At 34.5% G+C, this 25,410-nt stretch overlaps 1 protein-coding gene across 12 annotated transcripts in view; it reads left to right on the forward strand.

Moving 5' to 3' along the window:
• Window positions 1-25,410, forward strand: part of ZMYM4 (zinc finger MYM-type containing 4) — a 143,405-nt gene that overhangs the window by 65,889 nt on the left and 52,106 nt on the right. For 7 of the 12 annotated variants that reach the window (XM_053211229.1, XM_027059703.2, XM_027059701.2 and 4 more), the window contains 4 exons: window positions 16,192-16,716; window positions 18,451-18,512; window positions 18,865-19,035; window positions 23,366-23,428. The exons of 2 other annotated variants lie outside the window; for them this stretch is intronic. In XM_053211229.1, the coding sequence (XP_053067204.1) occupies window positions 16,192-16,716; window positions 18,451-18,512; window positions 18,865-19,035; window positions 23,366-23,428 (821 nt within the window). Of the gene's footprint in view, window positions 1-16,191; window positions 16,717-16,866; window positions 17,049-18,450; window positions 18,513-18,864; window positions 19,036-23,365; window positions 23,429-25,410 lie in introns of those variants that run through there. 3 more of the 12 variants (XM_027059705.2, XM_053211240.1, XM_053211261.1) reach the window with 3 other exon arrangements.

The raw sequence follows: 25,410 nt of genomic DNA on the forward strand, positions 1-25,410 counted from the left end.
CTTGTAAGGTATATATGGGAAGGTTATTGCTCAGGCCTAGGCTATGTACATTCTCAACTTTATCAGAATTCCAAAACTTATTTTCCTAAGTTTTATCTGTATACATTGACACATTGTGGTTAGAGTTTTGGTCACTGTCTAGCGTCACTAACTAGAGTTTTGGCATCTGGCCAACACTTGACGTTATCAGACTTAAATTTTGTCAGTTTGGTAGGTATAACATGGACTTAATACTTAATTTTTTTATTTCCTTCGTTAATAATTTGAATATTTTTCATGTTTATTAGCTATTTCTGCTACCTCTTTGGCAAAATGCCTAATTAAATCTGTTGCCCACTTGCTGTTGGGTTGTTGGTGTTTTCTTAACTGAAATGTTGGAGTTCTCTAAATATCCCGACGAATAAATTTGTCAGTTATAGCTATTGCAAATAACTTCTCCTAATTTATGACTTGTCTTTTTAAAGTTTTTGCATTAGCAGTATTTAATTTTTTTAAGTTTATTTATTTTGAGAGACACAGAGACAGAACGGGGAGGAGGGGGGGACAGAGGGAGGGAGAGAGAGAGAGAGGAAGAATCCTAAGCAGGCTCTGCACTGATGTGGGGCTTGAACTCATAAAACTGTGAGATCATGACCTTTTTCTGTCTCTCAAAAATGAATTAACATAAAAAAATTTTAAAGTAAAGCTTTTCTTTAAACTATCCTTCCATTAAATTTTACTTTGTATTCTTGCAGAAAGGTTTTTATTTCTCTTGTGTAAATACATAGGGTTGAAATGGTTGGATGTACCAAGTTTATCTTTTTTTTTAAGTTTTTAATTTAATTCTAGTTAACATACAGCATTATATTAGTTTCAGGTGTACAGTATAGTAATCAGCACTTCCATATATCACCATGTGCTCATCACAGGTATACTCCTTAATCTTCACCTGTTTTACCCCTCCCTGCCCCTCCCCTCTGGTAACCATTAGTTTGTTGTCTATAATAAATTAGAGTGTGTTTCTTGCTTTGTCTCTCTCTTATTGTTTTTCCCTTGTTTTGTTTCTTAAATTCTGCATGTGATTGAAATCACGTGATATTTGTCTTTCTCTGACTTAATTATTTCACTTAGCATTATACTCTCTAGCTCCATCCATGTCATTGCTAATGGCTCTACTAAATTTTAATATGATTTTATTCAGTTTCCCAAATTTACTCTGTTGCAATTCTAATTAAAAATGCATGCATTTAAGGGGCACCTGGGTGGCTCAGTCGGTTAAGTGTCCGACTCTTGATTTTGACCCAGGTTATCATCCCGGGGTTGTGAGGTTGAACCCTGCTGTGGGCTCTGTGCTGGGCATGGAGCCTCCTTGGGATTCTGTCTCTCCCTCTGCCCCTCCTTCCCATGTGTATGTGCACACACTCTCTTAAAGAAAATTATAAAAATGGGGCGCCTGGATGGCTCAGTCGGTTAAGTGTCCGACTTCAGCTCAGGTCATGATCTCACAGTCCATGAGTTCGAGCCCCGCGTCAGGCTCTGTGCTGAGAGCTCAGAGCCTGGAGCTTGCTTCGGATTCTGTGTCTCCCTCTCTCTCTGCCCCTCCCCTGCTCATGCTCTGTCTCTCTCTGTCTCAAAAATAAATAAAAACATTAAAAAAATTTTTAAAGAAAATTATAAAAATCATGCATTTATTTATTACTTTTGGAAGAATCAATTTTTATTGTTATACAGATTTTGTTTTATGCTATTTACTTAAATTTTATGGTTGTCAAGTAGTATGTATTGTGTTTTTTTGTGTGTCATTTGTTAAGTATCTTATTTGTCACCTTTGCAAATGGAGTCTATTTTTCAGGGATGCCTGAGTGGCTCAGTTGGTCCAGCATTTGACTTCAGCTCATGTCATGATCTCATGGTCCATGAGTTCAAGCCCTGCATTGGGCTTTGTGCTGACAGCTAGAGTCTGGAGCCTGGTTCGAATTGTGTCTCCCTCTCTCTCTGCCTCTCCCCCAGTCGCTCTCTCTTTCTCAAAAATAAACATTTAAAAAAGAAAGTATTTTTTTTTATTTGTAGGTTCTTATTGCAAGAATAGCTTAGCTATGTTACTGAAATCCCTTATTAAATATAGTAGACTTTTAAAATTTGAGACTGTAGTTATCCAGACATGAAGCCATATCAACTGAAAATATTTTCTTTTTCACAGTGACTGCCCAAATTATGTAATTAATTTCTTTTACTATAAATTGTGGGATTATAATAAACAATCGTGGTAGTTGTCACCTTTGACTAATTTCTAATTCTAGTTAATTAGTTGTAATATTTTGTTAATTTAGGGCCAATTGTTAGTTTTTGTCACATAAGCTTAGTCTTTATTACATTTAAAAAAAATATTCCTATCTTACCTTGTGGAATGGTTGAAGAATATTTGTGTTTATGTATTACTGGATTTAGTTTGTTAATATTTTGTTAAGGATTTTCCTGGTAAAGTTTGTTTACTATTGGAGTTGTATGTAGCTTTATTAAATGTTGTCTACAATTCACTAGAGAAACCATCCGGGCTTGGAGATTTCTTGGTGTGAGATTGTAAGTTATAAGTAAAGTTTTCAAATAGGAATATAAGGTTTTTCATATTTTATGTCCCCCCCCCCTTTTTTTTAAGGTAGAGAGAGACAAACCAAGAAACAGTCTTAAAATAATTTTTTTTTAATGTTTGTTATTTTTTTTTTATGAGAGAGAGAGCACAAGCAGGGCAGGGGCAGAGAGAAGGGGACAGAGGATCCAAAGCAGGCTCTGCAGATCCAAAGTGGGCTCTGTGCTGACAGCAGAGAGCGCAGTGTGGGGCTCGAACTCGCGAACTGCGAGATCGTGACCTGAGCGGAAGTCAGATGCTCAATCGACTGAGCCATGTAGGTGCCCCTTATGTTTCATCTTTTGTCAGTTCTGGTAAGTTGTATTTTTCAAGGAAGTTGTCCATTTCATTTAAGTGGTCTCTTTGTCTTTTGAATTAGAGGTAACTTAGTGGGAAGGACAGTGGCATCTCATTGTTTTAATTTGCATTTCCCTATTAATGATGTGGAACAACTTTTTATTGTGTGTATTGGCCATTCTTAATGTTCTTTTGTGAAGTGTCTGTTCAAATTATTGCCCACTTTTCATTTTGGTTGTTTGTCTTTTTGTTATTAGGATAAAGGTTCTTTATATATTTTGGATACAAGTCTTCTGTCATGTGGATCAGTAGATTGAAATCAGTGGGGATATCCATCTCCATGTATCTGTGTCTATAAATCCCTTCATATCCATCCATCCATTTTGTGGCTTGCCTTTTTATGATCTCAGTGGTGTCCTTGAGTAGCACAAGTTTTTAATTTTGATGAAGTCTCATATTATTATTATTGTTACTATTATTACTACTACTGTATTTGTGTGGTCTGTTCTTTGTGTTCTAAGATACCAGTCCCAAGATCATGAATATTTACACTTGTTTTTTCCTAGAAACTTTATATTTTTAGCCTTAGCTTTTACAATTAGGGTCCTCATCCATGTCATTTTAGTTTTTGTATATAGTGTAATGTAAAAGTCAAATGTATAATTTTTGTGTGTGGATATCTGTTGAGTCAGCAGCATTTATTGAAAAGATTATTTATTCTGATTGATACACCTTGGTACATTTGTTGAAAATTAGTTGATCTGTATATTGAGTCTATTTCCAGACTCATTATAAGTTCCATGGATCTATATATACATATATCTGTTCTGAGGCCAATATCACTCTGTCTCGATTCTTTTAATTTTATATTAAATCAGATATTCTAAGTCATATTTTCCAATGTTGTTTTACTGTACTAGATCTTTTGCATTTTCATGCAATTTCTTAGAAGCAGCTTGTCAACTTCTATTAAAAAGCTTCCTGGGGTTTTTATTGTGATTCTGTTGGGTCTGTAGATCAGTGTGGGGAGAATTGACATCTAATTAACAGTGTTTTCCAATTCATGAATATGATATGCCTGTCAGTTTATTTAGGTTTATTTATTTATTTATTTCATTTCTCTCAGCAATGATCTGTAGTTTTCAAAGTAGAGGTCTTGTACATATTTTGTTATTCCTATATATTTTAAATTTCTTATGCTATTGTAAGTGAAATGATTAAAAATTAAATTTGTTGAGGTATAATGTACAGATAGCAAAATTTACCATATTTGAAAAATTAGTTTAAATTTTTTTTTTATGCTTATTTATTTTGAGAGAGAGTGTGTGAGTGAGGAAGTGTGAACAGGGGAGGGGCAGAGAGAGAGGGAGAAAGAATCCAAAGCAGGTTCTGTGCTAACAGCCCCTGACTTCCAGCTCGAGACGAAATCAAGATTTGGATGCTTAACTGACTGAGTCACTCAGGTGCCCCTAACTTTTCATTTTGAAATGATTATTGATTTACAAAGTGAGTTAGTACAAGTCGTCCAACTCTGTTCCTAAAAATTGTTTTGTCTGTATAAGTCCTTTGCATTTATGTATATATATTTTAGATTTACATGTAAATTTATACAAATAAGCTACTGGGACTTTGATTGGAATTGCATATTCTATAGATTAATTTCAGGAAGAATTGATATCTTAAATATATTGAATCATACCTACACAATGTAGGTATATTAAATCTCTAATTTCTAAATTATTACTAAATTTCTAAATCTGTTGTAGTTCCTAGTTTATAGAGTTTGCGCATATTTTATAAAATTTAGCATACATATATATATATATATATATGTATTTTTTTTCTTTCCAATATTTTGTCTGGATTTTTTGTTCGTGGATAAATTGATGGACAATTTCCCCCCATAGAGATAGCCAATTATTCCTTCCCAGGTCAGTGAATAATCATGCTTTCTTTACTTACTTGAAATGTAGTATCCCTTATTTCTATTTTTTATTACCTTATAAATAGAAAATTGTTTTTTTCAGTCTCCATATGTTCTTTACTATCTTTGTAGATATCTTCCCTCAGATTGAGGATTTTCTCTTGTTTGCTGAAAGATTTTTTTCATGCATGAATATTAAATTTTGTCAAATTATTTTTCTTCATTATTGAGATAGTCCTGTGTTTTCCTTTATTGTGTTATGTGGTAAATTCATTTTTGAATATTCAACCCATCTTATATTCATGGGATAAATCCTACTTTGTCATGACTTATTATTTGTTTTTTATATTTTTATTCAGTTTGCTAGTATTTTAAGTATGCTAATACTTTAAGCGCCTATGTTTATGAAGGATATTGGTGTAAAGTTGTCTTTTGTTGTATCTTTCTCTGGTTCTGGTGGCAGAGTAATACTGGCCTCAGAAAATTGGTTAAGAAATATTCCTTTCTCCTATATTTGCTGAAAGAATACATATAAGATGGGTGTTATTTCCTTAAATATTTAATTTACTAGCAAGTCATCTGGTCCTGGTGCGTTCAGATTTTCTTTATCTTTTGTGTCTGGTTTGGTAATTTGCACCTTTCAAGGCATTTCCTTTAAGTCAGCACAGTTGAATAGAATTTTTGCGTGATGATGGAAATGTTTTGTATGTATACTATTAAAATATAGTAGCCACTAGGTAGCTACCCTTGGCAGTTGAGCACTTGAAATGTAACAAGTGCTGAACTGAAGTTTTCATTTTGATTAATTTAAATAGACATAGGTGACTGGTGGCTTCCCATGTTGGACATTGAAGGTCTAAGCTGTCAAATTTATTTCTATAAACTTCTTAATAATTTTTAAGTGTACTGTCATGATGTTGTTCATAGCATTTTAAAATTTATTAATGTTTATATTTTCTCACTTTGTATTTAATTTCTATGAAGTCTTTAGTGCTATACCTTTCATTCCTGATATTATTAATTTTGTATTCTGTCTCTCAACTTCTTCATATAAATTTTTAAAAAAATACTTTAACTGAAATATACATAAACTTAAATTTACTATCTGAGCCATATTTAAGTGTACAATTCAGTAACATTAAGTAAGCTGGCATTGCTGTGCAACCAATCTCTGTAACGCTTTCCATCTTGCAAAACTGAAACTCTATACCTTTTAAATAATAATTCCCCATTCCTTCTCCCTCTAGCTGTGTCATCCACCCTTCTACTTTCTGCCTCTATGAATTTGACTACTCTGGGTACCTCGTATAAGTGGAATCATACTGGTTTTTTTTTTGTGACTAACTTATTTCACATAACATAAGGTTGTAGCCTGTGCCAGAATTTGCTTTTTTTGCAAATATTAGGATTGGTATCTTATGTTTAATGATCTCATAAGAATAACAAGTGAAATTATTATAATTTTACTGATGCCATTGAGGGGAAAAAAGTGCAGCTTACTCTGTTTTCTACAGTTTTATAGCCCTTAAAATGATTTCCTTTAGCATTGCAATTCTTTCTAGTTATAAGGGGTAGGATAAATTAGATTCAGGACTTGAACAGATCCTTGTTTATCTGAATAGAAAGGGATATCAGCTATATCTGGTGAGGCAAGATGGGAGAGAAGATGAAAATTAAAGGTTTCACTTTATAAATAATATAACCATGTTACAGAGATTTTAGAATTGGAAGGATAGAAGATTTGAAAGTGTAGATTGGGACAGATTTGGGACTGTTTCCTTGTATCTCTGTGGCATTGTGCTTCTGGAACTATTGGCATAAGTTACTTCCACTTTTATTATTTTGTTAAAATTTCATTTTATTTTGCTTATGAAAATAATATGCCCTGAAATATTGAAATATTATAAAAATACATAAATGTTTTATTTCATTAAAGTGTATGATATTCTGTTATAGTGATATGTTTCAACTTTAATAGACCCTGGACAGTTTTTAGGTACATGCCAAATGTATCAATTTATGGATTTCGCTGTTCTTCTTGATCATTACTTTTAGAGTAGTATAAATACCAGTGAACCTTCAAAAAAGTAAAGTCTGTTGTCTTTAGTTGTCCTCATAGTGAAGAACAAATGGTTGTTTTATAACAAACGGTTGTTATCTGTTCTTTAAAATCACTTTTTTTTAGTCTTAATCGTGTTCAAATGGATTATTGAAATTGTAACTTATTTCTATCAGAGGTATTTCAAGTGTCAACATTTGTTGGTCACCTTTTAGTAATAAAATCTATTAGTTATAAAATCAAATTGTTGTGAATATTCCACTGGTTTCGAGCTATTTTTTTTTCCTATGGGAACAAATAAAAGCAAAAATTAGTGAAAGTAAGTCCTGTGACTATCACCTATGAATCTCATCTCTCTTTATTGAATGTGTAGAGGTTACAATGGCATACTTGAATAGTTCTACAATAACAACACATATTTGAATGAAAATAAGAGAGCTATAGTCTGTAGTCGTGACTTCCTGAGGAAGCTCATTCATCTTTGTTAGTACTTACCATGGATCGTTGATGATTGACCTGACTTAAGTAAATGGTTCATCTCTGGTATGGTAGGGCATTCAGTGGTTTGTCTTTGTTGGTAGAACATTCAGGGGGATTTTGTGAAAGAAATTCAACCATCTGATAAGAAGTTAGACTTGATGAATCTGAAGATTGCTTTCAGCCTCTGGGTGTGGTGATTTATGCCTGGTTCACAAAAAACTAGAGCCTATTACTCAAGGTGTGGTCTGTGGATCAGCAATATTAGCATCACCTGGGAGTATGTTAGAAATCAGATTCTAGCTGTCATCCTTTACCTGCAGAACCAGAATCTTTGGGTGTGGTGTGGAACTCAGGTATCTGTTTCCAACAAGCTCACCAAGAGATTCTGATGGCCGGTAATCATTGAGAAAGCATTGCTTTAGTTCAGTGATCCTCAAGAATTATTGTGTATCAGAAGCAAAATTATCTAGGGGTTTTTGTTTTTGTTTTAAAATTTTTAAAAGTGAGGTAAAATTGACCTACAGCATTGCATAATTTTTTTAGATGTACAACATAATGATTTGCTGTATGTATGTATTGCAAAGTGATTACTACAATTAGTTTCGTTAATACCCATCACCACTTATTCACTGTAACTTTGAAACACTGATAGAAATATATTTTACAGAGACCTATGTGTGTACAGACATTTTTTATAGCATTGCTTATTGTTACTCTGACTAATGCACTTTGCTTTCTAGTATAGTTTTTTTTTTTTTTTTTTTTTTTTTTAAGTAATCTCCACATCAAACACAGGGCTCAGACTCATGACCCTGGGATCAAGATTCGCATTCTCTACCGACTAAGCCAGCCAGGTGCCCCTTCTACCCTGTCTTATTAAAAAACAATTTCCTGGCCCTGGCTCACTAATGGGTGATACCTGCAGTTTGAAAGAACACTGGATTGTTGTATTCTAATTATTATCCCATTTCCATGAAAAGTTTTCTGTTGGTTACTGGCCTGTTAATAGCAAAGATTCCTTTTCATCTTAGGATCATAAATACAAATTATCATTCTTTCTATTACTGTAAGTGTGTCCTGATGAGAATCGGGGTCTGTCAATAAAGGCAGAAGCTAGAATGGCTGTTGAAAAGCGTCTACTAGTTTAAGACAAAGCCACATAAGTTCAGCTGTTGATGAATTGTATGTTTACCAAGAGTCCGTTGTTTCCAAACCTGTTTCTTTTAGTACTACTTGTCATTGTAATTGTATAATTTAAATTGTTTTTACACTAATGGAATTTACTCTGGAAAGTGAGTTGTTTCTTTCTTTTAAATTTTTAAAAATATTTATTTACTTATTTTGAGAGAGATAGAACGCTGAGTGGGGTAGGGGCTGAGAGTGAGAGAGAATCCCAATCTCTGTGTCAGCTCAGAGCCTAACATGGGACTTAGTCTCACCAACCATGAGACCATGATGTGAGCCAAAATGAAGAGTTGGATGCTTAACTGACTGAGCCACCTATGCACTCCAAGTGACTTGTTTCTATGAATAATTTGAATGCTTTGGAAATACTTACTACGTAAATCAGTAAAAACATGGAGGTGCAGGTGTCTGTATTTTGTCATTCCACTTTAAAGAAACCACAGTTGCAGTCATGGAGTTTACATTATGGGTGTAATTTGTTCAAGAAAGAACTCAAATTAGCATGCACATTCTGCAAGATTTGGTTGATCTCAAATGGTCAGTATGCTTTTATATATCCCAAATAAAAATAAATGTGTAAGACATGTATGTTTCATTTGTTAATGATTCCTGGCTTTATTGGAGTTTTAACTATTAAACTGTATTCCTAATCTAGTTCGAAGAGGCTTTTATTATTCAGCAAATTGCATTTTATTGAATAACACTAAATCATCTTAGAAATATATCAGTGACAAAATTCTAATGTTGTAAGCTTTTATTTAAAATGAACCTCACTTAAAATGAACAAGATTACCTCATTTAAAAAATTTTTTTTAATGTTTTATTTATTTTTGAGAGAGAGACAGAGACAGAGAGAGACAGAGTACGAGTGGGGGAGGGACAGAGAGAGAGGGAGACAGAATCCATGAAGCAGGCTCCAGGCTCTGAGCTGTCAGCACAGAGCCTGACGTGGGGCTCAAACCTGTGAACCACGAGATCATGACCTGAGCCAAAGTTGGACACTTAACCGACTGAGCCACCCAGGCACCCCATAGATTACCTCATTTTTATGCTTGTTATTACTTGGTTTTGCATTCTTCAGAGTTTATGTTTCCTTTTCTTTTTTGATTCTTTATTTTATATAAGAGAGAAAAGCAACTTCAGAATTGTTTGAGAACTAAGATTTCTAAAGTTAAAATTATAACTGATATTATTTAATATCTGAAAATTATGCTTTGATTAAAAACAAAGAAGTATGGGAGGAATCAAGTAATGTATTGGCAATGAAAGTAGCTAACAGCCCTTTCACAGTGTTCATTTATGTGTTTATTGGACTTCTTAGTTGATGTTTGTGCCTTAAAATGATCCTTGGGTATAGTATAGAAACATCAGTCTGCCTCTTAAAGCAAAGCCTCAGCAGGAAGACCTGGAGTAAAAGTTGACCTACCATGAAATTTGCTTTCATTGTCGAATACAAATACTGTACTTAAAACTGCTTAAGATACCATTGTTCTCCGTTCACAAAATCTTACAACTTACTTGCATTTAACACATGTACTCCTTTCATTCTTGTACTGAGGAAGTTTATTTATGTACTGACCACATCCACTGTTGCACATAGATTTTCCTTTTAAACTCCTTAGTTGTTCCCTCTTTGTTGGATCATTCTCATAAGCAGACTACAAGCTGCAATATTCTCCATCATAAAAACAAGCAAAAAAACACCTCACCAAAAAAGTAAAACAATGAGGAAAACAAAACAAAAATACCAGGTCGGAAAAAGACTTCACTGCAGATTTTAACCCTGTTTCTGCTCATTTTCTTTAATTTAGAGCAAAACTCTTACAGAGAGTTGTCTGTACTTAAGGTTCCTCAGTTCTGTCTTTTGGGATCACCCCACTCCAGCTTTTGTACACTCATTTGTTCACTGGTAATACTCTTGTCAAGTTAGAAGATCATTTCAGCTTTGCAAATGTTACTGATCCTTCTCAGTCTTCATCTTCTGTGTCAGCTCAGCAATGTTTGTTTTGGTTGGTCAGTCTATCCTTGCTGAAATTCTTTCTTTACATAGCTTGTTTGACATCAGTCACCTAGTTTTCCTCTTGCCTCATTGGCTGTTGTATCTTAGTCTCTTTTCCTTATTCCTTCCTTTCTATCAGATTTCCAAATGGTGCAGAGGACTCTTTAGCTCTCTTCCATCAGTAGTAAATAAATTTGCTAGGTGATCTCATCTTGCCGCATTAATTTTAAGTGCCATCTCTTCATTGACTCCCCAATATGTATGTCATTGCTTGGCAAGAGTCTCCTTTTTAATTCCTCTTTATTAATATATCTAATTGCCATCTTATTATCTCCAGTTGAAGATTTAATAAAGTTCTCAAAATTAACAGGCCCAAAACCAAGTTACCTCTTTCCTGTCTGCTCCTCTCTTAGTGTTCCCATCTCAAGCAATGATACCCTGTTGTATTATCCTTTGCTTCTTTCATATCCAGCTTCTTATATATCAGGGAATGCCTCTAAACCCAAATCAGACTGTTTCTCCTTTACATCCACCATTACTATCCTGGCCTTAGCCACCAATGTTTCCTTGGATTATTGCAATAATCTCCTCTAATTGTTCTTCCCACTTCCATTCCATTCTTCATTCCCTTAACATTAAAAACTTTATGTTTTATTTTATATTTGAGAGAGCAAGAAAATGGGGGAGGGGCAGAGAGAGATGGAGACAGAATCTGAAGCAGGCTCCATGCTCCAGGCTCCGAGCTGTCAGCACAGAGCCCGATGGAGAGCTCAAACTCAGGAGCAATGAGATCAAGAACTGAGCCAAAGTTTGACGCTTAACTGACTGTGAGCCACTTAGGCGTCACATTCCCTGTAACATTTAACAGTCTTAAAGGAGTCCTATAGAAGCTAGGGTGATCCTTGTAAAATATAAATCATGTTAATCCTCATCAGGATCTTTTAATGACTTCCTTTCACACTTAAATATATTGCATTTTCCCTATGGTCTGCAAATTTGTAATAGACCTATTCTCTGGCTTTTTCTCTTTTCTCATTTTTTAGCACTCTTCCTCTCACTCATTCAGGTCCAGTCATTTGTCCTTCCTTTTCCTCACATATGCCAATCCTGTTCACAGTGTCTAACAGCCAGGAGTCTTCCATGAGAAATTGGTACTTTCAAGTGTTTCACTGGCTACTGGGATCCCCAATAAATGCAGTGTCCTGCTTTGTTTTGTATATCTAGGCTTTGAGAAACACGAGCTATTTCTTTTGTTTGATTAAATGGGCCTCAAGGATGAGAATTCTTGTCCGGTTGATTATCTGTTAAAAAAATTGTTTTTAATGTTTCTTATTTTTGAGAGAGAGAGAGAGCACAAGTAGGAGAGGGGCAGAGAGAGAGGGAGACACAGAATCTGAAGCAGGCTCCAGGCTCTGAGCTGTCAGCACAGAGCCCGACGTGGGGTCCAACTCATGGGCTGAGAGATCATGAGCTGAGCCAAAGTCGGAGGTTTAATCAACTGAGCCACCCAGGCACCCTGTTAATTATGTATCTTAATGTAACTAGTACTTACATTAAGATTTGTTCAGCCTGTATATTTCTTGTGGGATAACAAGCAAAATTTCATTTAAAAAATCTTTTAAGTTTATTTTTGAGAGAGAGCAAGTGAGGGAGGGGCAAAGAGAAAGGAGAGAAAGAGAATCCCAAGCGGACTCCACACTGACAGCGTGGAGCCTGATGCAGGGCTAAAACTCATGAACTGCTGCATCATGACCTGAGCTGAAATCAAGAGTTAGACATTTACCCAGACGCTTGAGCAACTGAGCCACCTAGGCACCCCACTAGCAAAATTTCAAATTCAAATTAGATGCTTTGTTAGAAATTGCCATCTCTGAAAAAGCTTTAAATCTCAAGTGCATTTTCAAATAAGGATAAAAAATTCGTTTTCAAAAAACAATAGATACATGTGCTTCAAAACTCAAAATATATAAAAAATATGCTTTGAAAAGTTGTGTTTCTGTTCTAGCTACCCAGTTATGATTTTCATAGAAGATCAATGGAAGATATTTTTTATACTCATAAATTTTAAAAAATACATTAGTGATAGCCTAATGTATTTATTCTTTGTCACTTAGGTATTTTTACTTAATTAACCTTGGAAATTCATATAAAGCTACCTCATTCTTTTTTTATAACTGCATAATGCTCTGTTGTAGGTATGTACTATAATTAATTTAGCCTCACTGATGAATAGATAGGCTGTTTCCAGACTTTGCTGCTGTAACTGTTCTTTTTTCATAGTTCCCTTGCAAGACATAGAATAAAACGCTGTATATTAACTATGGTCGAATTAAAAAATAAAAAGAATATTATATCTCTAGAATAAAATCTTAGAAGTTGAAATGCTGGCTCAAGAGGTATGTGTATTTAAAGTATCATAAATATCACTGTCTATTCTTTATTAGAGTTGTACCAGTTTATATTCCTACTAGTAGTATTTGACTATAGCAGTTGGTGAACTTTTCTTCTTTCAAGGGCTAGAGTAAATATTTTAGGCTTTGCAGCTCACATATAGTCCATGTCACAAGTTTTTTTTGTTTGTTTTGTTTTGTTTTTTGTATATATGTTTTGGCCTTGGGCCATAGTTCTGGCAGCTTTGGCCTGTAGCATGGCTGTCAGGCTGTTATCAAAACCTTTTGTCCTTACCAACCTGCTTGTGAACATGGTATCTCACTGCATTATTAATTTTCATTTCACTTATGAACAAAGCTCATCCTTCATGTGTCCTTTCCTGGAATGTTTGTTCAAATCCTTTTCTTTTGTACATGTATTTTGTTGTTTGTATTTTTATTGAGGCATACGAATCTTATCTGTATCCAAAATGACCCTTTGTGATATCAAATACAATAAAATCTTTTTAGCTGGTTAATCTTTAATCTCTGGTTTGGTTTGTGTCTTCTCTGTAGCAGTTTTTGGGTCACATTTGACCTGTTATTGTTTTACTCAATAAATTAGTCTTTTATTCTAGATTTTGTGTCATTTTTAGAAAGGCTTTTCCCCACTTTATTAAGACTTAAAAATAATTTTTCCATATTTTTTATATTAGTGTTTTATTTTTTATGTTTAAACTTTGAAAACATCTGGAAATTATTTTGATAGGAGTTAAGGATCTACTTTTCCCAAGTGGCTAGCCTTTTCTCTCAATACCATATCCTGAATTTAAATGTAGAGGTTTTGAAAATTGCTTGCAATATTACTTTTTAGTGTTTACTTCTCATATACTGTAAAATTTAGATTAAGCTGCTGACCACATGAAAGGCGTATTCATTCATGAAACAGTTACTGAGCATGTGCTGTATGGCCTGGTACTAAGGATCCCTGGCCTTTAGTTGCTTACAGTCTGGTAGATTTATCACACCATATGCATGTGTGTGTGCAACACCCTACACTTCTTTATTTATATTTTCTCCTTAACTTTCTATTACTGTAAGAATTTTCAAGTACACAGAACAATTGAAGGAATAGTATATTGAATATCTGTAATGTAGTGCATGCTCTCTGATTCCTCCCTGCTGCTCTCTCTGTGTTATATATATACTGTGTGAATGTAAGCTGTAGACATTCCTAAGATTTTAGCATCTATTGTTTGATTATTATTTAATTAAGTAAATGATGATTTTCTTGTTTTATTATTCTGTTTGTCTTTCTAGTTCTTGAGGAGGGGGAACCATAGCTATCTTTTTAATCATTTTATCCCTTGAACTTATCACAATACTTAACCACAGAGTGGTTTCCTAATAAATACATGCTGAATGAATGAGTACTTTAGGCAGTAGGAAGCTGTGGAAGGATTTCAAGGGATATAATATGGAATGATTTATGGTTTAGAAAGATAATCTAGTGTCTTTCTGGAGGGGGGCAACTTGAGGAATGCTTTTATTTAGACTTTGTATCAATTAGGATTTGATTATAAGTAATCCAACTCAAACAAACTTAAACAAAAAAAGGAATTTATCCTGGATCATGGAATCCAGGGAATGACTTGAAGAACCAACCAGTCTCACGAACGGTTGATCTGGGCTTCAGGAACAAATAAAAACAAGGCTGTTGGTACCACCAATATTTTTAGTCTTTCCTTCATTCTGTGTTTTTATTAGGTTCAGTTTGCCTGCTCATGGATCAATTAAATGTGGTTTAGGGGTAGGGTTTGTAAGAATATGATTGCTTCCTAGATGTCCATGTAGATTTAATTAGTACAGTGTCCACAGTAAGAGATGTGGAGTGTTAGAGTGGTGCCTTGTGGAGGAGATGGATTCGAGAGATATTAAGTAGGACAGTTTACAGAATTTGTCCAGAGGGAAAGAGAATTGGACTGATTTCTCTTTTCATGAGCAAACTGCTGGCTTGCTGATGCTGTTAATCAGGTGACGGAAATACAAGAAGAGTATGCTTGGAATGGGAACATGATGAACTTGGTTTTAAAAGTACTAAGTTGGAGATCCCTAGGGACTTATAGGAGCTTGTTGAATATGGAGATTTGAATCTTGGAAGAAAGTGCTTAGGAAATTCACAGCAATGGTGAAAGCTATGGTGGTGAGTAAAATAGTCTGAGTGTATAAAATAAGAGAATTGGAATATTGAGAGCATAAACAGAGGAAGAGGAATATGAAATAAATTAATAGACTAATTAGAAAGGTAGGAAGAAGTATAGTGTCAAAGAAACCAAAGGCCTTTTATTCAGGACATATATGCCACATAGGGATTGAAAAAAATCAATTGGATTTGACCATTAGGAAATTCTTGATGATCTTAATGAGAGCAGTTCCAATGAGAAGTTGGGACCCAGGTTGCATTAAGTTTGGAGGATTAATAACTGGGAGATGAAGTAGATATAAACCGATGTAGACTTTTTTTCTAGAGGTTTGACTGTGAAGGGATGGTGAAATGAGAGCTGGGAGGTTTTTTAAATTTTATTTTGGAATGGAAGAGATGTGAGCATTGTAGTTTCAAACAGTAAATAGTTTTTAAATTTTTTCTGGCTTGGATACATTTTATTCTTTATGTTTAAATATTTAGCATTGTAAACATTAACTGCTGTGTTTATTAGAGTTAGTACAGAGATAGTGAGACTTTAAGAGCAGAGACCTGTGTTCTAATCTCAGTTCCCCAGAATAATCACTGTAGTAATTAAAATGAAGTTTTATATTCTCTTCTGTGTGTTAGTCACTGTGTTAATAGGCCTTTTATACATACTATCATTAATCCTCACCACAAATTAATCTCTAAGGTGAGTATTACACTGTTTTACAAATAAAGAAACCTGAGAGTTTACCTTTCAGGATCACATAGATTTTTAGCGATCATACTATGATTCCAGCACAGATATGTCTGTTTCTGAAGTTGGTACTCTTTTTTTTCTGCATCACATTGCCTCCTTTCTAACCTCAAATAGCTTCTCAAGTTGTAGATCCCTATTTCCTTATCTGTCACATTAGGATAGTCCTATCACACCTATATCAAATTGCTCATTGAATGCTGTGGTATTATTATCTATATTTTGTTTGAAAAGAGAAATTATATATTTGGTTAAATACCAGACAGACCTTATAAATGTGGTCATCTTTAGCACTATCGTTTGTCTAAACAGTATTTTACTTTTTAAGGTGGTGGTATCATGGATACAGAAATGTCTGAAGATATAGACCACAACTTAACTCCTACTCTTGACAGCATGCCTTATGGAATGCCGAATCAAACAGGATCTGAAAATTCATTGCTGGATGAAGATGATTATTTTTTGAACTCTGGGGATCTTGCAGGAATTCCAGTCGTTGGTAGTGACAATGAGGATGAACAGGATTTTAGTTCAAAGGACAATCTTGTTTCTTCAATTCATACTGATGATAGCTTGGAAGTAGAGAGAAGAGTCACACAGCATGAATCAGACAATGAAAATGAAATACAGATTCAAAATAAATTAAAAAAAGACTTTCCTAAACAGTTTGATCAGGTTTCTGTCTTTAAATCAATACGGAAAGATTTTAGTCTAGTAAGAGAAAACAGCAAAGAGACATTTTCTGGAAAGGAGAAAAATAGAGACCTAACTTATCATGAACGTGAAAAACGATTGGATAAACCCCATAAAGAGTTGGATTCAAGGTTGAAAAGCAGTTTTTTTGATAAAGCAGGTAATAATTGTTGGAATAGAGCCACAAAACACAATAAATAACTACGTACTGATAATAATATAGCTTTTATTAGTTCTGATTCTAAGCAAAATATGAACAGTTAAATTCATTGTAAGCTTGTCATTTTTCTTTTATCCTTGTTCTTTGCAGAGTGACTGAATTTCTCCCAGTAACTTTTGGTAATGGTAAAAATGATTGAAAAATAGTTCTAAACCTCATTTCTCCCTCCCCTGGTTGCAATATTTTGATGAGAAGGCAAGATACTCAAGTCACCTGTTCATTTTCTTTGGTTGAACATTGGAACCTCAAGTTGGATTTAACTTCTTTGTGCTGTAAGCACTAATTCAAACTGCTGTCCCACCAATTAGTCCAAATTAGGGAGGGTTTTTCTATTTGATAACATTTCTCTTTTATGTTCTAGAGGTTTCTTGAGGCCCTTCTTGAGCCTCTTTGCCCAGAGTACCCTATACTTTAGCTTCAGTTCCATTCTTGAATATGTCACATATTTTCTTGTTTCTTTGCCTTCTTTTACCTCTGCTGTTCCATTTGTCTGCATGTCCTTTTCTTTCTTTTATATATGCCTATAAAGTACTTCTTATCCAACAATGCCTAACACATAAACCTCTTCTACTCTGTAGTCATCTCTAACCTCTCTACCTGAAGAATGAATTGTTTCCTTCTCTATATTTACATAACATTTTGTTCATACCTCATTATTTATAGTACTTACATTACTTATTATACTTCTATATTTGTTTTGTTGTACCTACCAGTGTAGTTTATTGAGGGCCAGGTTGTATCATATTCATCTTTGCATTCTTAGGGCCTAACTTGGTGCAGTGAAAATTGTAATATTTCAATAAATGCTCAATAGATGTGAAGGAAAGCAAGGTGCCATATATCAACCCTTACATTTCTTCTGTCAATGCTGGAAAAATATAGTAGAAAGACTAGGTCAGTATTATTAAAAAGAGCAATTAATTTACATATCCATTATGTACCAGGCTGAACAGGGTATACTATATTTTTAAATATATATTATTAAATTTATATTTTTGATATCTCTATGGGGGATAAATTATGAGGGCATTTATGCCCAAGGAGCATAATGTCTAATAGTAGAAGGGAAAAGTCAAGTAGTAGAAGTATCAATGACCTGTTAAATAGTGTAAGATTTAATTTATAATTAAATACAGTGGTAGAAGAATTTGTCATAGGCCATACAAGAAGATTTCTTTCAGGTAACTGAAACAGTGTATTTTAGGTATTCTTAGAAAAGAGCTGCTTTTTAACTCAGTGGCCAGGGAAGGTTTATAGAGGAGAGGTGAATTTTGAACTGAGCAGAATCAGAAGTCTGTATAGAGATAGATAGATAGATAGATAGATAGATAGATAGATAGATAGATGGATGGATAGATAGAGGGGTCTTGGAATGATATAAGCAGAAATGGGGAGGAACAAACACAAGTAATTTGCAGAGTATAGTGAATAAGATAACCACGTTATTTAGGTTTGAGCAAGGAAATGTGTAAGGTGAGGCTAAAAGGAAAGTGGGGCTAGACTTTTGTTTGAGTGAAACTATCTTTTGGGTATTTTTGGGGACCCACTTCACTCTAATAAGCATCTTTATTTGACAAGAGAGGTGATTATCGAATGATAGCTTTTTAGGTCACTCTTTATAAGATTTGTTATTCATATACATGTGTTTGTTTTGTTTTTTTTTTCTTTCAATAGCTAATCAAGTTGAAGAAACATTACATACCCATTTACCACAAACCCCAGAAACAAACTTTAGGGTAAGTTTTCAGTGTGTATGCAGACTGCTGTAACTGTGGCAAGTGTCAAAGTTTTCTCTGTGTCATTTTCTAAACTGTAACTATATGTGTTAGGTAGAGCACGGATTGTTTTTTTAATTTGCTTTATTATTTGGTAAGGACATCTTTGAAGATGTTCTGAGAAGCCTCAGCTCTTAGTTTCTTTATTTGTATTTGATATTTAGACATAGACCAATTTACTTTTAGGCATAGGGACTCTAATGCGTATCCATAGAGTTCTTCATTTCCAGTGAGCTTATCTTTGGGTGTTAACACCTGAAGAGGAGTAATCTTTAAATCTGAATATTTATTAATACTTTATATTGTGTTTTAGGATTCCAGCTATCCATTTGCCAATAAAGAATCCATTGGTTCGGAACTGGGGAATTCCTTTGCATCAAATATTAGAATTAAAGAAGAACCTTTGGATGATGAGTATGACAAAGCAATGGCACCACAGCAGGGACTACTAGACAAAATTAAAGATGAACCTGACAATGCTCAAGTAAACATTTCACCTTTACTTTCCCCCCCTTCTTTTCTGTTCCACACGTGAATTCTTCATTTGAGAGAGGAAATTCTTGATTAAGAAGTGGAGTAGTTTGTTGACAGTGTGAGAGGAGACTTCATGAAGGTTAAGGCAATTTGAATTATCTTCTGAGAGTAATGCTAAGGAATCAAGAGTTACATGAAAATTCTCCTGAGTAGTAATTTAGGCTTTTAATCCTCTTTGTTCCTTAATGTCACTGTTCTATGATTTTTACAATTTCAGTGCAGGATTAGGGAAGGGGAGTCTTCAAGGATTTGAGATTGATGCAGCAGACATGGCTGAAGGTTTATGGTTTTTATGAGTTTATGTTGTGATTGAGTTTATACAAGGTAGTAAGCCTTGCGCAATTACTGATAATGAAGTACACACCGTGTGTGGATTTAAGTTTCTTGGGGGAGGAAGTAATGGACAGGTTATCTTTGAAAGGGTTAATTGATTGAAGAACTAGTTCATTTGATCAATGGGTAGAAGGTAAAGGAGGCTTTGATGGGTGAAATGGGATTCCAAATTTGAGATCTGTAATTAATAGGGAGGACCCAGCTCTGCTATTGAAGATTCCTCTGGAGGAAAAATTTACAGAGATCCTGTAACTGAAGTTCTGAAATCAGTGAAGATATCTATGCAGTTAATGACATTACAGTAGTTGGGATGTAAGAAAAAAGTTATGTGCTGTAATAAGTTTGGAGTGTACAAAGGGAAATGAGGGATGAATACACAAAATCAATTATTTGAGGGTGGTCTATGTTTTATACAAAGGGCATGAATTCAGAGGCTGAGAAGTAAAGATACCATGAATTAGCTATTTCTCGACATGATAGTTGATCTAAAGACAGGTTCCTTTTCCATATGTTTCTATTATTTTGGGGAGCTGAATGTGTGAGACTTCTGTGGAAGAGATTTTTTTATTCACATGTCTCTGAGCACGGTTTCCCAACTTTGGCACTATTGACATTTTGGTCCAGATAATTCTTTGTTGTGAGGGGCTGTCCTATGCAGTGTAGTACATTTGTTTAGCAACATCCTTGGCCTCCACCTTCTTGGTACCAGTAGTATCTCCACCCTCCCAAGTGTCTGCAGACATTGCCATATGTCCCCTGGGGGGTGGGCAAAATTGTCTGCTGTTGAGAACCACCTGTTTTACAATAAGGAGATGTAAGAATAGATGTTTTGTATGAGTCACATTGATGTTCAGTTAATTTCTTGGTGCTCAGTGGAAGGTAGCAGTATAGAGTAGTGATGATAAAACTGTAGGAACTGGATGGTTATGAGTGTGAAGGTAACAAAGAAGATGGCAGAGCAGGAATATGAAAATAGTTAAATACAAGGTAGATTGAAAGCATGTTATCAGAAGCAGGCAAAATGGAGATCTTGATTGTTGGTATTAGGGATAAAGAAATATCTTGGTAACCTAGGGAAAGTTCATGCCTCAGAAGACTACAAACACATCCGTATACAGGGAAGATTTCCTGTCTCTTTACATGCCCCAGTGTGGACATGGGACATTCATAAGAAATCATAATCCTGGCAGGGATCCAAAAGCATTACTTTCTCTCTGTATATGACCCAGTAACACTTCCTTTAGGATGAAAAGGCAGTTATAGCAAAGACCAAATACCTTGGGGGAAAGGGAACATCAGGAAGGATAATTTATATTACTTTTTTGAAAGCAATCAGCATTTCCGGTGGTTGGGGGGATACCAATAGGATGGAATTGTCATAAACAACTACATGTTTATACACTATTGAAAGTGTAATATGTTATAAAATGCTGATTATGAAGTTTCATCATGATTTTGGGGAAGAAATTCCTCAAAAGTTCCAGCACTTGATTGATTGGACTCTTGAGAACAAAGCAGGAATGTGTATAGGTCCTGGGCGTACAGTCCAGAGACATTCTTTACCCTGACCCTACAACGGGGCAGTCCGAGCACGTGAGTAGATAAAGCTAGGTTTTTCAAAACCAAACCAAACCAAACCAAACAAAACAAAATGTTTATTTATTATTAAGAGACAGAGCATGAGCATGAGCATGGGAGGGGCAGAGAGAGGAGGAGACACAGAATCCGAAGCAGGCTCCAGGCTCTGAGCTGTCAGCACAGAGCCCGACCTGGGGCTTGAACTCACAAACTGCGAGATCATGACCTGAGCCAAAGTCGGACACTTAACTGACTGAGCCAGCCAGGTGCCCCGATAAAGTTAGGTTTTCTCTGAGAAATCATTTCTATTGTATCAGCCACACCAATTCTGTAGGATCAGACCTTTTCATAATTCTTCTAGATATCCCTCTGGGCAACTTATGTTAGACACAGATACCTGGTCTTTTCTTTTCCCTCATCTTTCCTTCCTGTTCCCTTTCCCTTCCCCTTTCCCTCCCCACTTCCTCTCCTTCATTGCCCTCTTCCTTTAGGTATTTCTCTCCCGTGACCATTGGAAATCTGTATTCTTTGCTGTTCAGTACTGACTAATGCTTTCACTCTTACATTTCCCATAGACTGGTGAAAGGAGTCCCAATATTAACAGTTTCTAAAACAGTACTATTAACCTAACTCTCTTAAAATACTGATAGGTTTTACAGTTGTGGTCAGGCTTTACTTTTGACTGTCAGTTACCAGTAGTAACTTTTGTCATGATTTAATAAGATCATAGCTTTGGTTCATGGCACCTTATCAAAACCTCCTTTGGCTTTTCTCTTTGCTTAACTTGTAATTTTACTTTCAGCTCACTTCCTAATTCTCCTTTTTACACAATTCATTTTGGTCTTAATTTCTTTACTTTCCATACTTGCTCTACTTTCCAAATCACCTGGGGTGCTGAAATGTGTGTATATATATTTAAAGACTCAACCCATTTGTTCTTGATTATTTCATCAGTTAATGATTTTCTGGGGTCACCAGTTGTCATCTTCCTACCTCTGTTATCAGCATAATATCATTTGGTCTTGCAGTTTCATTTCTTTATTCAGATCCCTCCTGCATGTGACTATATTTTCTGTAGTGTTTTATAGGTACAGTGTACCTATACAGTGTGTAGTGTGTTGCCTCATCTTTCTGTATAAGAAGGCCATAATAGGTGGTATTAACTCCATTTGTAGATGAGGGAACTGAAGTTCATAAAGGTTGGAAGGAACCATTATGGGGCCATAATGAAGGTCATTTTATTATTATCCTAACAATCTTTATATAAATAAAAGTTGTTTAATGTTTAAAACTGCCTGGAGAAGGTTTTTAAAATAGAAAATTTAAAGAGTCAGAGACCCTATTTTTGCTTTTCCCCTTTTCAATTGGTTCTAAAAATTGGAAATTCAGTGAATACTACATTAACGTCATGATTTTTTTCTTTTCTTTTTCCTCTTATTAAAAGAGCTAATTTTATCTCTTGTTAAAGTAAATGGATTATGATGGGAAAGCAAATAAATTTTCACAATAGTGAGTCATAGAGTTTTAGAAAGTAGAATGCAGTAATTAAATGCTGGGCTTTTTTAAGGTATATCAGATTAACTTGGCTATAGGTACTGGGTTCTTCGTTTCTAAAATACTGTCTTGGGATACGGATACAATTCTTCCTTTATGGTAAACAAAGGGAAGGTGAAGCTATTGGTAAAGGATTTTTTTGTTTTGTTTTGATAACCTGTTTTTCTCCTTCTGAAAGTTTTTGAAGCCATCAGATTTTCACTTAAGTTATTAGTCATTGTTTATAATTAAATATTTATAAAGTTAGTCATTATTAGGGGGATACTAACATAAACATGATTCTGCTTTGAAGGCGTTGTGCGGTCTATAAGTAGAGTACTTAAGATATACTTATTTTACTATAGTATATAAGTAATATGTACTTGAGGCTTAAGGAACGTATCAGAAGTTTGGAATAATTGTCATGAACAGTGAAAAAGAGCTGACTGGAGACCATTAAAGTATGTCGATAAGTATTGATTTTTTTCGGGAGTTTTCTGAGATTAAAAAAAGTTTTTTTTACTTGAAATTTGCTTTAATATACTGTATAATGTAAGAATGTCAGGAGGAGCCAATGTTAGGAAATCTTTTAATACATAATTTCAACTGGTCAAATAAGACTGGATAGATAGATGCAGAAAGACATCTCACGTAATTTACTGTGCATTTCTTGTAATAGATACTCTCTTGGTCATGGTAAGGAAATATCTACTTCAGATCAATAACAATCATTGAATTTAAGAGTAAAATGATGGAAACCTGTTAATAATTACTAAAAGAACACAAATTACTGATGTCAGCATTATTATTTAACTCTTGTTGGATTTTCGACCCAGTACATGTTAAAGAAATTAGAAGAAATAATGGAAAAGGGGAGACAAAATTGTCATCGTTTACTGGTAAGGATCTTTATTAGAGAATTAATAGAGTTCATGAAAGTATAGTGGAGTAGCTAGTTGAATTTTAGTTATATGAAAGCAATATTTCTGTAAATCACTTGTTTCTCAGAGAATATGATGAAAATATTTGGTATTCCCCTTGGCAGAGCAACTAGAAAGTACTTATGTCAGGTGAAAGACAATTTGATAGAATGGAGAGTTTTAAAAAAATGTAAGATATTAGTTATTCCTAAATTAAGATACAGTTTTGATAACAGTTCCGATGACAATATCAGTAGGTTCTAATGTTTTGAAGAATAGGCATCCACACAAACATTAGACATGTGTTCTAAAAATATAGGTTGATAGTGGTGGACTATTGTATAAATGGTTAAACCTCTCATGATTACGTTTATTAGGATAGTGTGATATCCTAAAAATAGGCTGGCTCAGTTGGTGGAGCATGTGACTCTTGATCTTGGGGCCTTGAGTTTGGGCCCCATGCTGGGGGTAGAGTTTATTAAAAAAAAAAAATACGGCTGATAATGATACAGAATAGATTGCCACAAAAGAGACATTTTCAAAGCAATCTGATCTGTTAACAGTGAATGGAAGGAATTCACTACTCAGAGAAAGAAAAAGAAGACTAGCCCTTTAAACATCAAAATAAATAAATTCCAGATGGATTAAATTAGGGATTGGGCAAATTAGCAGCAGCATGCCAAATCCAGCCTGCTTTCTGTGTTTCTCTTTTGTTTTTGTTTTTCTGCACACTGTTTTTGTAAATGAAGTTTTATTGGATCATTGCCACATTCATTTCATTTACATATTACCTATGGGTGTTTCTGCTCTACCAGGACAGAGTTGAGTAGTTGTGGTAGTATGGCCTCCAAAATAAAAAAATATTTAGTATCCGGCCCTTTGCAGATAAAGTTTGCTGACCTCTGGATGAAAGGACTGTTTTAGAAACAATGAAACCATTTTCTTAGTGTTTTATTTTGGAAGTAGAACTTTATAAGAATCGAAGGAGTCACAAAGGTAAAAACTAGATTTTTGGCATAGAAATGGAAACTTTATAAAAAGTTTTAAAAGTACATAATGAGGAAATGTTGATAACATGCTATACAGGGTTAATATTGTTATATTATAATGCTTTTTTGTAAGTGGATATTACAAAAAGAATTGCAGATTGAAATGAAATAGTGGGGAAAGACTTTTCAATGGCTTTTCACAAATTGCTAGAATAAATCTAATCAGAAGTTTAAAAACAACAACCTGTCATTGTGTATCAAGAACATTTACTGTGTGCCTTTCTACCTAGTAATTTCACTTCAAGAATCCTTTCCTTAGAAGATAATGCTAAGTATGAGGGTATGAATATTCACTTAAGATATTCATCATGGCATTTCTAATTATACCAAATGTGAGGAAACAAATGGACTGACTGACATTGGGTTATGGTCATATAATCTCATAGTGTTATGCAGGGCCATCAAATTGGAGACTGAGGCCAAAGGAAAAATCAGTAATACTGATCCTGTCTTTATTTATTTAAGTTTTGTTATTTTCTTCATGGATTTTGCATTTTTTCATTTTTAAAAATGCCACATTGAAACACTAATTTATCTTGATTACTGAGATTTTTGGTACCTTAACTTTGTGCCTGAGGCAAATGCCTCACTCACCCTATCCCAGTCTGATCCCTGTGTAATCTGGTATATCTATTAAATAATACACATCTATCAGTACTTCTCAAACTTGAGTAATGTACCAGAAACCTCTTAACCACAAAAAAAGGGGGATATTTTGGAGTTGCCTGAGAATTCCAAGAATAAGAGATCTGCTGGGGTTTCGCAGATTTCACTGTGATAAGCAATTAATTAAAATAAAAGTTAAATCTGGCACTTAGAGTTTTCACAGTGCAATAATAGAATTGTTAAAGCAAATAACAGCACTGAAAACTTGTAGTATAACTCAGTTATATGTGGTTATTCATGACTAAA

Source organism: Acinonyx jubatus, chromosome C1 (assembly GCF_027475565.1).
Source record: "Acinonyx jubatus isolate Ajub_Pintada_27869175 chromosome C1, VMU_Ajub_asm_v1.0, whole genome shotgun sequence".
Lineage (NCBI taxonomy): Eukaryota > Metazoa > Chordata > Mammalia > Carnivora > Felidae > Acinonyx > Acinonyx jubatus.